Source organism: Colius striatus, chromosome 1 (assembly GCF_028858725.1).
Source record: "Colius striatus isolate bColStr4 chromosome 1, bColStr4.1.hap1, whole genome shotgun sequence".
Lineage (NCBI taxonomy): Eukaryota > Metazoa > Chordata > Aves > Coliiformes > Coliidae > Colius > Colius striatus.
In genome coordinates this window covers 117,091,261-117,106,069 of record NC_084759.1, presented here as the reverse complement: position 1 = coordinate 117,106,069, position 14,809 = coordinate 117,091,261, and the positions used below count along the sequence as shown (strand labels likewise).

At 39.5% G+C, this 14,809-nt stretch overlaps 1 protein-coding gene across 2 annotated transcripts in view; it reads right to left on the bottom strand.

The window, feature by feature from the left end:
• Positions 1-445: 445 nt before the first annotated feature.
• The window catches only part of CMSS1 (cms1 ribosomal small subunit homolog), a 237,715-nt gene continuing 223,351 nt past the window's right edge, over positions 446-14,809 (bottom strand). For both annotated transcript variants that reach the window (XM_062004338.1, XM_010197483.2), the window contains exons 4-10: positions 12,550-12,679; positions 10,020-10,079; positions 9,221-9,323; positions 7,448-7,508; positions 6,501-6,588; positions 4,807-4,895; positions 446-1,275 (exon numbers count right to left, since the gene is read on the bottom strand). In XM_062004338.1, coding sequence (XP_061860322.1) covers positions 1,192-1,275; positions 4,807-4,895; positions 6,501-6,588; positions 7,448-7,508; positions 9,221-9,323; positions 10,020-10,079; positions 12,550-12,679 — 615 coding nt within the window. In that variant the 3' untranslated portion in view covers positions 446-1,191. The remainder of the gene's footprint in view (positions 1,276-4,806; positions 4,896-6,500; positions 6,589-7,447; positions 7,509-9,220; positions 9,324-10,019; positions 10,080-12,549; positions 12,680-14,809) is intronic.

Sequence of the window (14,809 nt, the reverse complement as noted above, 5' to 3'; positions counted from 1 at the left end):
AAAGAAACTCTATTTCAATTGCACTAGATGCAACTGGAGAGGACTACAGGTGTTGAGACAGCCACGGACAGATTCAGAAGACCAAAGCAATTTTCTTAACCTACTACATTCATTGCTATTGATTCAGATGCAATTTAAAGTTGTAAAAAAGTTATGTGTTTTTAATCACAAAAAGGCCACTCGTTCTCAAGACATCTGATTTGGATCAATGGCTTTCCAAGATGCTTTGCTCACCTTTATTTATCTTGTTTTTTGAAAAAAATATTCTTCCATTCCCTACTAGCCACAATGATGAAAGAATCACCCAGAGGTCATCTCCTTTTTATTACAATGGACAAACAGAAGAATATTTTTTGCACACTTCAACAGTTTAACTGAAAGATAATTAATATACAGATAATTTATCATGAAATGTCAAAAAATAACATTTGTCCAGCTCTAGGGCAGATAGCTGTAAAATATGTTTTTGACAAATTACTGCAATCTAGACAACTTTTTCAAAGACCCTCAGGGGCAAGAACTACATTTCCACTCGCAGGAGAAAAGTAAACGGTGCAGGGATCTTGCAGCCGGAGCAAGTGGTACAGGGCTCTGGCTGGCCAACTAGGGCAAGTGTTGTAGGGCTCTGGCTAGTTGGCCCAGGCAAGCAGTGCAGGGTCTGGGGCTAGTCTACAGTAGTCTTCTGGCTGTCCAGGGATGATGTTGGGTCACTATACCTGGAGGTATTTAAGAGAATTACAGATGTGGTGCTTAAGGACATGGTGGATGTCCTTAAGCATTAAGTTAACAGTTGGAGTCAATGACGTTAAAGATCTTTTCCGATCTGAACCATTCTGTGATTCTAAATGTCTCCTTCGGAATAGCAGACAGTGATAACAGAAAACCAAGTTGTACAAAGACTTTCACACACAAGTTTACTCATCTTTGAAGTTTTAAAAGTGACATACAGTAGTAAATCTAGCAGGTGAATGCAATATTACTCTTAATTTCAACATCACATTGTTCCTGCAATAAAAATCACACTAAAAATACAAATAAATTTTCTGTTTTATTATTAAAAGAAAAGGAAACTCAGAAAAAGTTGCCATGTGCCTTCTTTTGTATTGCTAAACTCAAAACTTGATTCCGTCACCAGTTAATCACTTGCCAACTGCAGACAAGGTAATAGTAAAATGCAACTGCAAATGACCCTTAAAAGAGTCCCAGCTTCACAGACCCCTCTCTGCACAGCTTTATGATATTCATCTCCAGTAGGTCAATTGTTTCTTTCTTTATCTGAAGAAAACAAAAACAAAGCATCAGAAGTTACTGATCATCCTTTGCTAAATACCATTACTTATTTACTCAGGCACTTTACTATATGACTAGAAATTAAAGAAGAAGTTCCCATACAAAGTCCTGAGCCCCACAGTGTTTCTATTTTGTAAACTTTCTAGCATTTGCTCTGCAGTCTTTAAGTACAACTACAGCTCATCAAGTCCTACCTAACGTGGTGTCCCGGTTTCAGCTGTGATAGAGTTAATTTTCTTCCTGGTAGCTGGTACAGGGCTCTAGTTTGGGTTTATGTTGGAAAGAATATTAGTAAGACAGGTGTTTTGGTCACTGCTGAGAAAGGGTTGCACAGTGTCAAGGCCTCTTCTACTTCTTGCCCCTTCCTGCCAGTGAGTTGGCTGGAGGTGCACAAGAAGCTGTGAGGGAAAATGGCCAGGACAGCTGACCTGAACTAGCCAAACGGCTATTCTAGACCATAGGATGTCATGTCTAGTATAGAAACTGGGGGGAGATGGCGGGGAAGGGCAGATTTTAGTTAGTAAAGTGTTTTTAAATCAACCCATGAGTTTTACTCTTTTTTTTCCCTCACTGCTCTCCTCCCTGTCCCACTGTAGGGTGAGGCTGGGGTGAGCGAGAGGCTGCCTCATGCTCAGTTGATGGCTGAGGTTAAAGCATGACACACTGCTTCAGAAAAGCTGTCATTGGTAGGGAGCTGATAAAACATGTCACAGCAAGAGGTCTGGTGTGCTGCAAAACTGTATGGGAATTCCCAGAGTATCAACTGGTACCAAGGAGCCCACGGGCAGCACTGCCCCACAACAGCCACAACACATGTGTGCCTGAGACACCTGCGTGAAGGAGAGCATGACAGTCAGGTCTCCATGCACCGCATGCAAAGACCTTTGGTTCATAACACGGATATGGCTGTAGCTTATAGCTTATCTAAAGATAAAAGACTGATGTATTTGAGAGTAAATATCGACTACATAGTTCGGCAGGAACAAAGACTCCCTATCATCAGGGTTAGTCCAGTTTCCTTATAGCTCCCTCTTCATTGACAAATAATTTATTTGCAAGTCTACTCTCAGGATTACACCCTTCTGTGCCTGCCCTTTGCACAGGAATAAATGATGTGACAAAGCCTGACCAGTCCCTATTCCACGTGGGATGTGCTATGTGAGGGTAAAAAAAAATGTCTTTATATCACATTCCATTTCTTACTGTCCTGGTTTCCTTTCTACTTTCATGAAGCTTGAAACTTAAACCTCCCATTGTTTCACTTCTCACTGAAGGCTCAGTGCTTGTATTGCTTGCAGCCAATACAACATTGGTTTGTGTTGAAAAAACTCCATTTTAATCTTACAAACAAGAAATGTGAGGAGTGAAAACAGCTCTGTATTGCCATCAACCTCCACCCACAAAGCTCTCAAAGCAGAAAGCTTGTCCTTTGGCCAGATAAGGAAGTATGTAATAATTTTTTATTTAAGCCTTTATATTTCAGTATAACTGCAGTGTGCCAAGATAGAGTCTGATAAACTCATTCCTCCTCTGCTTTCTTTGTGAGCTTTCCTTTTATGTCTTTCTCTCCATTGTTTGAAATGAATGAAGTGGGAGATACAGAAACAGAAAAAAGAAAATCCCACAGCATTAACTAATGAGACATTGAGGCAACTGAGAGAGCAGTGGCTCAGGGCACCATCCATTACGTGGATATGACGGGATACAGGACTGCCATGTGGGATGATTCATGTGGTTTTAAAATGCATATATTTATGAGGATATATTACTGTGTACATAAATTAGGTGAGTACAAAACCAGCAAGTAGAATGGACATGTGCTTCCAGCTGTTCTTGCTTTCTGGTGTCAATTACAATGCAGCAACTTAAATAGGACTGTATTCCACGTTTTGAGTCTGCAAGTTGCCAAAACATCCCATTGATTTCTGCTGTGTTAAAATTCCTTATCTCCAAAATATTATTAAAATACCTCCTATTGCTGATGTTCCATATAAATAACTTTCATTAATCTGCTTGACATCTGCAGACGGACAAGGAGTCGCAAGATGCTTCTCTTACATAGCTCAAGATGTCAAAAAGCCTTCTGTATGTGTGGTGTTGCCTATGTTAAGTGCATGTTTCAAGACTTCTCTGTACTCACATAGTCTCCCTTCTGTAATCACACGTGAATATTTATTCCTTATGCTAACATTATATATGGTGTAACTTTTTAATTTGGCTTTAACTTGAACTGAGTCTTAACATTTTGCCTTAATAAAATACTTCTGGAAGCATAATTTGTTTTCCTGTATTCCTATACAGACATGCAGAAATGCTGTGATGCTACCTACAGTGAGCTGAAAGCAATATTTCAGGTTTACAAGACCCTAAAATAAAATATTAGCAACATAATCTTCCTTTTTTTCTGAGGTGGATCACCTATAGTCTACTCTATCTAGCTGACTTAAAAAATTCATCCCACTGCAGTCAGCACCTTTTGTATTGCTGTGTCTGTGAATTCATGTTCTCTGTTCTTTAAAAACCTTACAGGTACGTGCAAGGACCACAGAAAAAAGCCTTATGTGTTTACCACAAGAGGGAGCCTTCTTGCCTCAAAAAACAAAGTTGGTTTTTTTGCAGCTCCATTCCTGCAATGTATTTGTTTTCAGAGTGCTTTATCCAAGACTGTGAGGAATATGTATCTTTGTATATGTGGGACTGTAAAGTACAGCACATTCAAATACACGGACAAGTGCAGAGAAGGATTAATGACTGTTAATTTGTTTCCCTTGCAAAACAGTTAAATGCCTATTGCAAAAAACAAGTCCATTTCCCTGGAGATTCTGCATATCGACCTGCTCTAAATGTGAAAAAAACCCCTGGAAACACTGTGAAGGAAATTGAGAGCTTTATAATGACAACTGATGGAGGAATCTGCCTCTTTCGTTCCTCCTGGCTAGATAACAGCTGACACCCCACAGAATATGGTAAATAACTGTGAACGCTGGATCACAGAAGTGAAAAGAATGAGGACTTAAAACAAGTCTACAAATGATGGATGGCTCTTCACAGTTTATACCCTTAGTACAAAGTTCAGTATACAGTTCTACCTCCTGCCTCCACCCTGCGAAGGAGAACTGTCTGTAGCTTTATTCACAGGAAGTTCTCTTGCTCTCAGATGGAGATAAACAAATGCTTCTCCAAAGTTTTATTTCTTTTTTGAGGAATCTTTTGCAAAATTTTCTCTTATTGAGAGGATTTCTTGGGAACAGGTAAAAACCATCTAGCATAAACAGAGAAATTCACAGCACAACTACAGAGGTTATGGCTGTGACTTGTAAGAAAAAAAGTAGTCTTCCTCAGCAGGTAATTTTGAGACCTGAGAGTACAGACTTAACAGTCAAATGTTGACTTATTTGTGTTTGGAGACCACTGAAGTCAGCATTACAGAAAGAAAACCGTACTGACTGAGATCTGGGACCTAGGATCAAAAGTATTGAATACACAGAACATAATATGCAAGTGTTTATACAATACCTCAGGGATATCCATCATTCTCCTTAGTTTCTGATCTCTCCAGTTCCAATCCAGAATCATATATTTTGTGGAGTTCAAGCACAGGGCATCTAAAAAGGTAATATAAATTTTACTACCAAGGTAATATGACATGTGCTTATCAAAATGATTTTTGGCTTTTACATCTTTCGCTGTCTGTTTCCTAGGAAATCAATCTTTGAACACTGAAGTAGTCCATTTGTTGGTTGGAAAACTAATGCACTGACACTGCAAACTCCCTTAACCACATAATCCCATGCCTTTTTGGAAGATAAACACAAAAGCAGAGCAACTACTGTTGCCAGGCTTGTCAAGAGCTAACATCCTGCCAGAAAATAATTCTTCAAGTTTCCTCTTGATGAAACCACAGGAGTTGAATTTCCGGAGCTGATTAGGAGCTGGTAAGTTACAAGGAGCTTAGCCTCAAAATTCCTGTTAGTGGGAACTGACAGTGTTTAGCAATATACAGGACTGGATGCTATGTGAATGAGACTCAGGTCAGTGGTGCTGCTGAAGAATTCCTTTATCTTCCAAATAAATGGCAGCGAAAGAAGAAAAAAGTCCTTTCTGAACTGGCCCTCCAGCTGTTCCCCTACCTTTCCCTGGTTTTCTATACAATGCCCACAGTTTTTAATATCAGTTTTGACTCCTCTCCGTTCTCTAGTGAGCTGGCACTGCAACACAAAGGTGTCAAAAAAGGCCTAGACCTTGGGGTAATACACTTGTGTCCCTGCCATTAGCTGCCTCCATCTACTAAGGCAATGTGCTAACACGCTGAGCAGTAACAATCACGTGTTGGTGGAGGGCACAGGAAGCAACAAAATAATGCAACTCCTGTAGCCTTTTGGAAGGAATGGTAGAGTCCCAATCCACAGCCAGTCCCTGACCAAGAAATCACAGTCAGGGCAAGGCAATGTTTGGAAAGAGGAATGGAAGGAATCACCTTACCATCTTGTCATTTTGTTGTTTTTCTCTGTGTTCATAATATCTATGGAGTAAGTAAAAACTACTCAAAACTTGGTATGAGAATATAAAATAACTGATTTTTACTACAGGCAAATTCAAAATAAAGTTGAATCAGCAAGCAGATCTTTAGTCTACCCGTCACAAAAGTTTACACTGAGCTCAGAGTAACATGATACAATGACTTCTGTCGTTATTTCCTTTTGATTTACTCACAGTGTTTGGTTTCCTGGAGCTTTAAATCTTACACCATGGTTTTGCAATCACTTTCAAGTAAGCATAAATCAGTATTCCTGCCAAAAGAGGAAGTTCCCCCACCTCTGCCTGCTCATTACCTGATTTTACGTGCTCACCGGCTTTGTTTTAATTAGGATCAGTTCTCTGAGCTGCCAGACTCTTGGCCTAGCAGAAGCACAAGGGGGCAGCAAGTGGGCACTGACTAGGAGTGGGCTGGGGTGTGTGGGTGGTAGTATTATTCAAGTCTTTCTCTGGTAGTACTGATTTATGCCCACTTCAAGTAATCTTAAAACTGACTACTAGGATCTCCACCTCAGTTTGACTGATATGGTAGAAGTAAAGAAACAGAAGTGTACCGTTTAGTACCCAAATCCACATATTCATACAACCTAAGTGCTTCAAAAAAACAAGTGAAGTCTTGCTTCTTCTGAGAAGTGTAAGATATTTAATGGAGAAAAACCTCCTCATTCTCCTACCTTGCTCCACTAGTGCTTTTACTCTCCCAGGAGTTCCAACCCCGATGTGGAACACGCCTTTCTCCAACATGTTCATTTGTTCTTTTATCTAATTTGAAGAAAGACAAACCACAGTAAAACCACGATTGTTTTAAAATTTCTTCTCACAGAGCTGGAAGTAAAGTCAAGATCTCAGAGTATCTCCTTCTAGAATACCATCAAGTAACAAATGATGTTCATCTTTCAAACTGTCAAGCATATATATATCTGTGAGAAAGTTTAAGAAGTGTAACAGCCAGCTGGGCATCACACTTCTCTAACAGTTCAGTCATTTTTGAAAATGTGCTACTGCACCAACTATTTTTGGAGGTGAGAACAGTATGCTTCCTTCAGCATTTAGGCAAATTCTCTGGAAATATCTGGAAAATTGTTGAAGTTAAATTAACTCTAAGCTCCTACAAGATGGGGACATTGGAAAAGGGTGAAATAAAGCAAGTGACATGTGTATATTTGACAGCATTTGTACCAAAGGCCAAATGCCCACTCATTACTTTCAATATCCCCAAAACCTGTGCTTTCCAACAGGTAAGGATATTGGGTATTTAGGCACCCAACTGGCAGAATGCAAATATGGATGCTGGTACAGTCTGCTTCTACAAACCTATGTGTGTGAGTCTTCTATTTGAACAGACAGACATTTAAATGAGCACCTCACAGGGATGTGGAACATCTTCAAGACATGGCACATAAATAAGCATCTACATTCTGCACAGGATTGCACCAGAGCTATTGGAGATGGTGTTTGGCTGCATTCCTCAAACTACAACAATGAGTTACCAAAGGAAACATTAGTTAAAGAAAGGAACATTACATGAACACTATATGAAAGGCACTAGTAATGAACACTTCAAAAAGAAAATGGTACGACACTGGTTAATTCTATCAAAATTCCCTTGCAGCTCTCATACCTTTATGTGCTTTGCAAACAACTTGAGAACTCTGCAGTCTCCTTTAAATGCTGTCATTGACCTAGCAATATTAAAAAAAAGAGAAAGAAAATACAAGTATCAGAGCTGAGATTCAGACCACACAGGAAGAAAGCAAAACCAACTGGCATTTCTCAATATGTTTGAGATACACGATCCCTCAGTGACTTCTGCTTGTACTTTGAACACTATGTACATTCTTGTTTGCTATTTGATCAACAGTGATCAACAACTGGACAAACACAATAGAACATATCAGTAGGGGGCAATATTGTTTAGACAGTTTTGCAGATTATATTTAATAGTTATGGCCTGTGCTTTCACACCTAACTTAGTTTAAAACTAACTAATCACCAAATTCTAATTAAAAAATATCTCAGTTACTGGGATACAGGCATAAATGAACATGCATGTGCATGCAAAAAAGGAAAGATCTGTGTATGGACCAATCTAAATTTTACAGACTTTTCCTGCAGCATGGTTGCTGGGAGAACCTAGGCTGCCACAGACTTTATCACAGGTATGGTCCAAATTCCAATTAATCAAAACTCATTTGTTGGAAAATCTGGTTTGTTTTTCCGACACTCCATTTTGGCACATAGTAACAACCCTATTTTCTGTATTAAGCAGAAGAGAACACATTCAGTATTTACTGAAGGTAATTTAAGACAGTTTTATCTGCCTGTTTTTTGCAGTGTGCCAAATTTTCTATTTTCCCTTGTGCAAAGCTGAAGCTTTATATACAAGTAGACATATAAACCTCCTAAGACTCATATGGTAATATCTGCATGCAGGGGCTATGCACTCCTGGCACATCTGCCGTATCTATGCTTCCATCTGTGACATGGAGTCAAAATTCCCAACTCTCCATCTCATGTTGTGCTGACAGATAATCCCAGGAAATGGGATCCAGACACAAAAGACAACTGTGACACTAGTAAGGTATACATTAACTCATCAAGGTCATCGCGACCTCTGGAATCAGAACAGGAAGGATAGAGAAGGGGAAAAAAAGAGGACAGGGAACAAGGGGCAACCAGTACAAGCTGGAACATAAGAGGTTCCAAAGAAATAAGGTAAAACTTCTCCACTGTGAGAGTGACAGAGCACTGGAACAGGCTCCCAGATGTGTTGTGGAGTCTGCTTCTCTGGAGACATTCAAAACCCATTTGGACAAGTTCCTGTGTGACCTACTCTTGGTGGTCCTGCTCTGGCAGAGGGGTTGGACTAAATGATCTTTCAAAGTCCCTTCCAACTCTTAAGATTCTGTCATTCTGTAAACACTGAAAATCATCATGTCTGCAGAGCAGTTTTGCCTGAGGCGGCTGAGAACATGGGCACAGACCTGGAGGTGCTCAGGCCAGACGCATGTGTTGGCACTTGAGGCCCAGGAATGCCATGTCCTCATTGCCTTTGGTGCAAAGTCACGCTTCTAGTGCAGGAAGGTGATGCTTTATGGGTTTACTCTGTTCCCAGGTGTAACATGTTGCATGTTTCCCCAGATTCAGTTACACTTCATTCTTGGTTTTTAACAGAAATAGCATTTCTGCGCAACTGAAGCACTAAGCGTTACCTCAGTCTAAAACCAAACATCACGCTCTCACAGTTTAAAGAAGGGATATTGCATCAGTTTGAGTCAGTGAAATTTGCTGGCTAGCAGAGGACAGTGTCCCAGTTTTGCCTTTATGTCTGTGGTTCCAAGACAAAACCTCTGACTGACTGCCAACCTCAACATAGCATTTGCTATCGACATACTTGATGAGTTCCAAGGAACGAAGGGCAGAACTGCAGATGACCAGCATCACCACCGACTTCTTTTCCTTGTGGTTTTTACGGAGTTTTGCCCACTTAGGACAGACTGCAATGAAAAAGTCCATGTACACACAACATAGAAAGTACTACGTGCCACAATTTTAAATCACAAGAGTAGATGATGAATGGTAGTCAGCAGCAAGAACACACATGCTGACTCCTACGAGATCTGGATGTCTGGCAACACTTTTACATTTAGTCATGGCTGAGAAACTGGAAAATAAAATGCCCAAAATAAATAAAATACATAAATATCATATAATGGAATAAATTAGGTGAACATTAAAAATCAACAGTTTTTAAGGTGACAAGCGCATTGTCTTTACTTGCCACATACAGCAATTTGTATTAAAGAAAATCAATTGAAAAGAAATATTTATCAGACACAAAGTTCTACATAAATATACAAGAGAATAAACATTCTCTTGGTTCATGTCAGCAGACAGCTGCAGGACTTTTACTGTAAGATAATACATCCACCTACTTATGAAGCAACAATAAATTACTGAAAAATAATCCCTAGCAATTAAAAGAAACCCTAGAACATTTTGATACCAAAAAATAACAGTAAAGAAGAGTCAGAAAAACAAGACTTGTCATCAAAAAAAAAAACCAAAACCAAAAGGTATTGATATTTCATAATATAAAATATTTGGAGGTACAGGTAAAAACTGCAATGATATTGCACTGACAATGTTTTCCATACAACTTTCATCTCATCCAGACCAACGCTTTAACTCACTTTCCTTCAGGTACGAAGAAAAACTGTGGGTGAGATCATTGGCTGGCAAAAAACAGGAATCTGAAAACGTAAAGGAAAAAATATTTTGGTTGATGTATTTTTAACAGCAAAAGGAACATATCTGTTTGCAGCACAACCACAAGTTACATTGATGAAATCACAACATCCATCATCAATAAATCACCATTTGTGAAACAAAGACTAATATATGCTTCGCATTCAAGAAGTTTTATATTGGATCCATCAATGAAGGTAATTTCTCTCAACAAAATTGCAATTCCTTTCTTTCCTCCCGCCACAAAATCCTAAATACAGAGCTGCACAGGTATACTTACTTAAAAAGAACTTTTCATATGTCTTTGCCATAATTGATCAAAAGTCTTACCATCAAATCTGCTGGACTGTTCCTCCAATTTACTATAATGGCATACATTTGTAAATCAACAGAACAATTAATACAGTGCAAATATAAGAACCTAGCAATAATAATATACCTGTCAATAAGTTTCTTCCTCTTTCTGGCCTTTTATATTGTGGTAAACTATCTAATCACAACACCTACACTGCATTTTAATGCCTTTCTCTTCCTTCATTTCCCACTGACTGCCTATCTTTTACCTGATCACTATATTAACTTGTAAGTCTTAAAAGCAGCGTGTGGCAGACATGCCATCTAACTTGAGGCTTCACATAGAGAAGAAAGACAGGGTCCTAAAAGGTTCTTTGGAAAGTCCTTTCCCTAGTATCAACATAGAAAGTCTAAATTCTTTAAAAGGTGACTAAAATTAAACACTGAAAATTTGTTATCCTTTGCCTGATAGAACAACATGCTCCCACAGAGCATTAACAGTTCTGTCTTCAGGGACTTCTGTGTTTGTCGCCACTCTGCAAAAAGCACAGCACCTTAGGCTGCCTGCCTAGGGATGTTTGCTGATATATTTTGACTAAATTAAGGAGGTTTCCATACATACATTATTCATGTCCACATGGATGGCGCATTCCATCCATCACATGGATGCCGGCAGCGTCAACCTGTTATCTCCACTGAACAGATAGCGTGACAGACTTGGTTTGTAGCTGATGCCTGGCTGAGGACCTGCCTGTGTAGTTTCTTGAGCATAGCCACTCTCCATCACTGTATCTCCCACTTAATGGCTGTTGTCTTGATAAAAACTTATTTTGTGCTGATTCCCTTTAATAAACCCAGATGCTGATGTTTATTGGGTCTCAGCTCCAAAGGGAACAAATGTGTACAGCTGAAAGATCAGTAGCTGATATACTTTTAGAATCACGTTTAAAAGATGCACTTGACACTGGCAGGGGAGGGCAGGTGCTGCCCTTCTACAAGCATTTGGTGTTAACAGAGGAGTTCTTCACACCCACTATGGTCCATTCCTCACGGTGGCAAAATATCTGTGCTGTTGTTCTGCTCTTCTGAATACATTAAGTCTCGTTAATGACTGAAAAGTTCAAAGGATGGTTCAGTCACTGACTTTTTGCCAAGAGTCCAGCCATACTGGAGTATTAACAACAATTTTAAATGAAAGTTTCAGAAAAGAAGAAACATGTAGCTAAAGACTGCAGCAAGAGCCCATGCTGACTACAAACCTGACCTTCTGCACTGTGGTAGTTAATAAGAACACACAGCTCCAAGCAGTTGCTTGTTATTTGTTCAGTGCTTTGACATGAATAACTTGACAGCTGTAGAAGTTCATAAACTCCTTGGCACTTTAAACCTTCAATTCCCAGCACAAAAAGAAAGAAAAAATATCTCCATCTAACCCAAGAGTCAATCCATATGGCAATGGGTCACTTCACCAGCCCAAAGGGCTCTTTTAATAATAAAAAAAACCAAACCAATTTACTATTTACTAAAACCCCTAAAGATCTAAAAATATTTTTCAGGCAATCTGCATTGGACTTCTCCAGGTTTTCTTGATTCAACAAGAAAGCTGCCACCTGTCCCATAGAAAGAGTCAACCTAGAATCACAGTGTTAAGGAGCGGCATTTTTTACCAGAAAGACAGGCTTGAACGTTATAAGAGAGAAACCACTCACTGCTGGGCTAGAAGGGTCCTATACTGGCCACAAGTCCCTAAATGTTCAAGATATATCAAAGGTGTATGCAGGTCAGTTACCAGGTTGTTTGGTCTTCATGAGCATTACCAAAAAATAATGGACAGTGCCTATAAAATGATAGTGTCTCTTCAACTACAGAGGGAGGAAAAGGCAGAGAAGTTCAATGTTGCCTTAATCTCTAATGCAACCTCCAACTGACAGAAGCTAACTCTGCTCTATACTGCTTTGCCTTTTCTATTACTGCCTTTTAAGTAGAGAAGGAACATTGGAAACCAAGAGGGTCCTCATCATGGTTAAATCTTAACCACTTGGACCAAAACTACCACCTCCTTTCATGCCATTCCCTGAAAAAGCGTTCAACATCTCATAACCACTCAAGACCTGTTCCAAAAATCCTCTTCAACAATATAATGAAAGAAGCATTACCTATCTATTAAATATAGGATGTTACCTGACAGCTTTAATTCCTCTATTTCAATCACTGAACGGTTTTCACCAAAATGTCGACTCAGCAGATTTTGTAGATCTTCAGGGACACCGGGTTTTGGAGCAGATTTTTCCAGAATATCAGAAATTTTCTTCTGAAAAACAAAAGTAAAATGGGTATGTTATTTCTGTAATTTCTGCTGTTTGGCTAGCTAGCAACACTGTAAATGAATGTTCTTTCATTACACAGTTACATTGTCTTATTTACAGCCTAATTAGAAAACCACCTTAAAATGGGACAAGATTCCCTTCATCTTTAGTGGCAATGCAGACTTCAGATACTTTGATGAGATGGTCTGTGAGCCTGAAGACAAAAAACTCTTGTGCAGTCACCTGAAATGTTGCCATAACAGAAACGTAACTGAAAGATGGTTCTGTGATTTTTTGCTATTTTTCCCTTCAGTAATTTTTTCCCTAATTTAATTTAATTTAATTTATTATTCTTAAAGCATAACAACAGGAATCAAGTTGTTACATAAGTCTTGGTTACATTTTGATTAAACAGGGTATCTATTTTGGAAGGAAAGATGGTTGGCTGTATTCACTGAATATCATACAAGTGAGATGAATCTAAGTTAAAAGCTCACAAACCCAGAAGTCAAGCAGAAAAGAGTTCAGCAGCTGCTTTGTTCTTCCAAAAGGAATGATTTTTAAAATCAAATTAATAATGTTTAGAGCCTAGACATGAGTTCATACTGATTATGTTTTACACTTTAGGAATGTTAGCAAATAACGGGTCTGAATTTTCACTGAAGTGAAAAAGTTGCTGTATTTTTTCCCAATATTGAAAAGGATCATGGGGGCAAAATAGCCCAGGGTTGCTGTTACTTGAATGATCTGCATTTAAGAAAACAGCAGATTTTCAAGGACAGAGGTAGCCTGGACAGAACGGCAAGAATGTGAAGCCTCTCTTAAGGTTTCTCAGCTATGTAAGCTAAACTTAACTTGCCGTCATGAGGACACACAGCAGTGTAAGCCTAGAAGTGAAAAAGAGCAGGAGATTGTGGTTAGGATGACACAATAAGGTACCTATCTGTGAGGCAATGTGAGATTTCAGAGAGATGAGGTGGGCCTGGAAGCATTTTTAGCAGCTTTGGAAGGGTGGCGGGAGCCTTCAGTGCAAGTATGGCAGGCAAAGGTCTGAGGCAACAAAGATCAATGGAAATTTTCAAGATAGCTATAGCATGACTTTTAACATAGGGAATAGATCTTCCATCTCTCCTTCCTTCACTCCATTCCAGCACCCACTCCCTCCTCATCCATTCTCCACCACTCCATCTCTCTTTCTTGCCTAGCACACCCCAAACACTCCCCTAATGGCAGCATTCAGACAGAAGACCGAACAGGGAATAGCCATAAGGGGCTGCTGAAGCCACTTCACCCCACAGCAAAGGCAAAGTAGGCAGCTGTCTCTCCCAGACACCTGCCTCATAGCACATCATGTTATTCGTTGGGTCACTTAGTTCCTTCAGGAAAATTATGGCACTCTGGAGGGGAAAGGCTGATACTAATGAGAAATTCTGTAAGAGCAAGTGCAAGGACACCTGAGCAAACTCTCTTCCTTCAAGGAGAGCTGTGGGGAAATGTTCTTCATGCAGGAAGTTTCATTATTTTTTCTTTCAATTCATTCCAGATGCTCAAAAGCAAAGGGATTTTTCCCCCTTTTCTTTATTTCTGGAGAGAGCACTTTCTTTGGAACACATAGATCAACCTGATAAAACATTTCCTGATGGATTTTTTGACAGGCCGTGTATGTCAACTCAGTGGCCTGGTCCCACTGAAACCAAAGGTGCAACTAAGTACCTATTGTTTGCCTGAGAATGGGGCCTTTTTGTTAAGTCTGGTTCACCAATCTCTCATGAGATGTTTTCTGTCTGGCAGCAGTGGAACAAGTACTGCAGTCACTTCTGCCAGAGCTGCCTTTAAAGCAAAATCCCACTCTTCCCTCTTTCCCATTCCTTGGATGATTAAGAGGACTGACATAATATAAAAAGGCCACCTCTCTCAGCCTTGTGAGGGAGCCAACTATTTATAGTCAGTCCTGAAAGACAATTAACTTTCCTGGTGCCATACAATTTCCATCTAGACTGCAGAGTGTGTTTGTTGTTAAGGGTGAGGATGGAGCATGTCCAGAGGGACAATACAGAGTGTTTAATTTTATACTCATGCTATAAGTAGAAGAGTGAACAAGAACAGTTCTCAGCTCAAAAGATCTAACAGCAGCT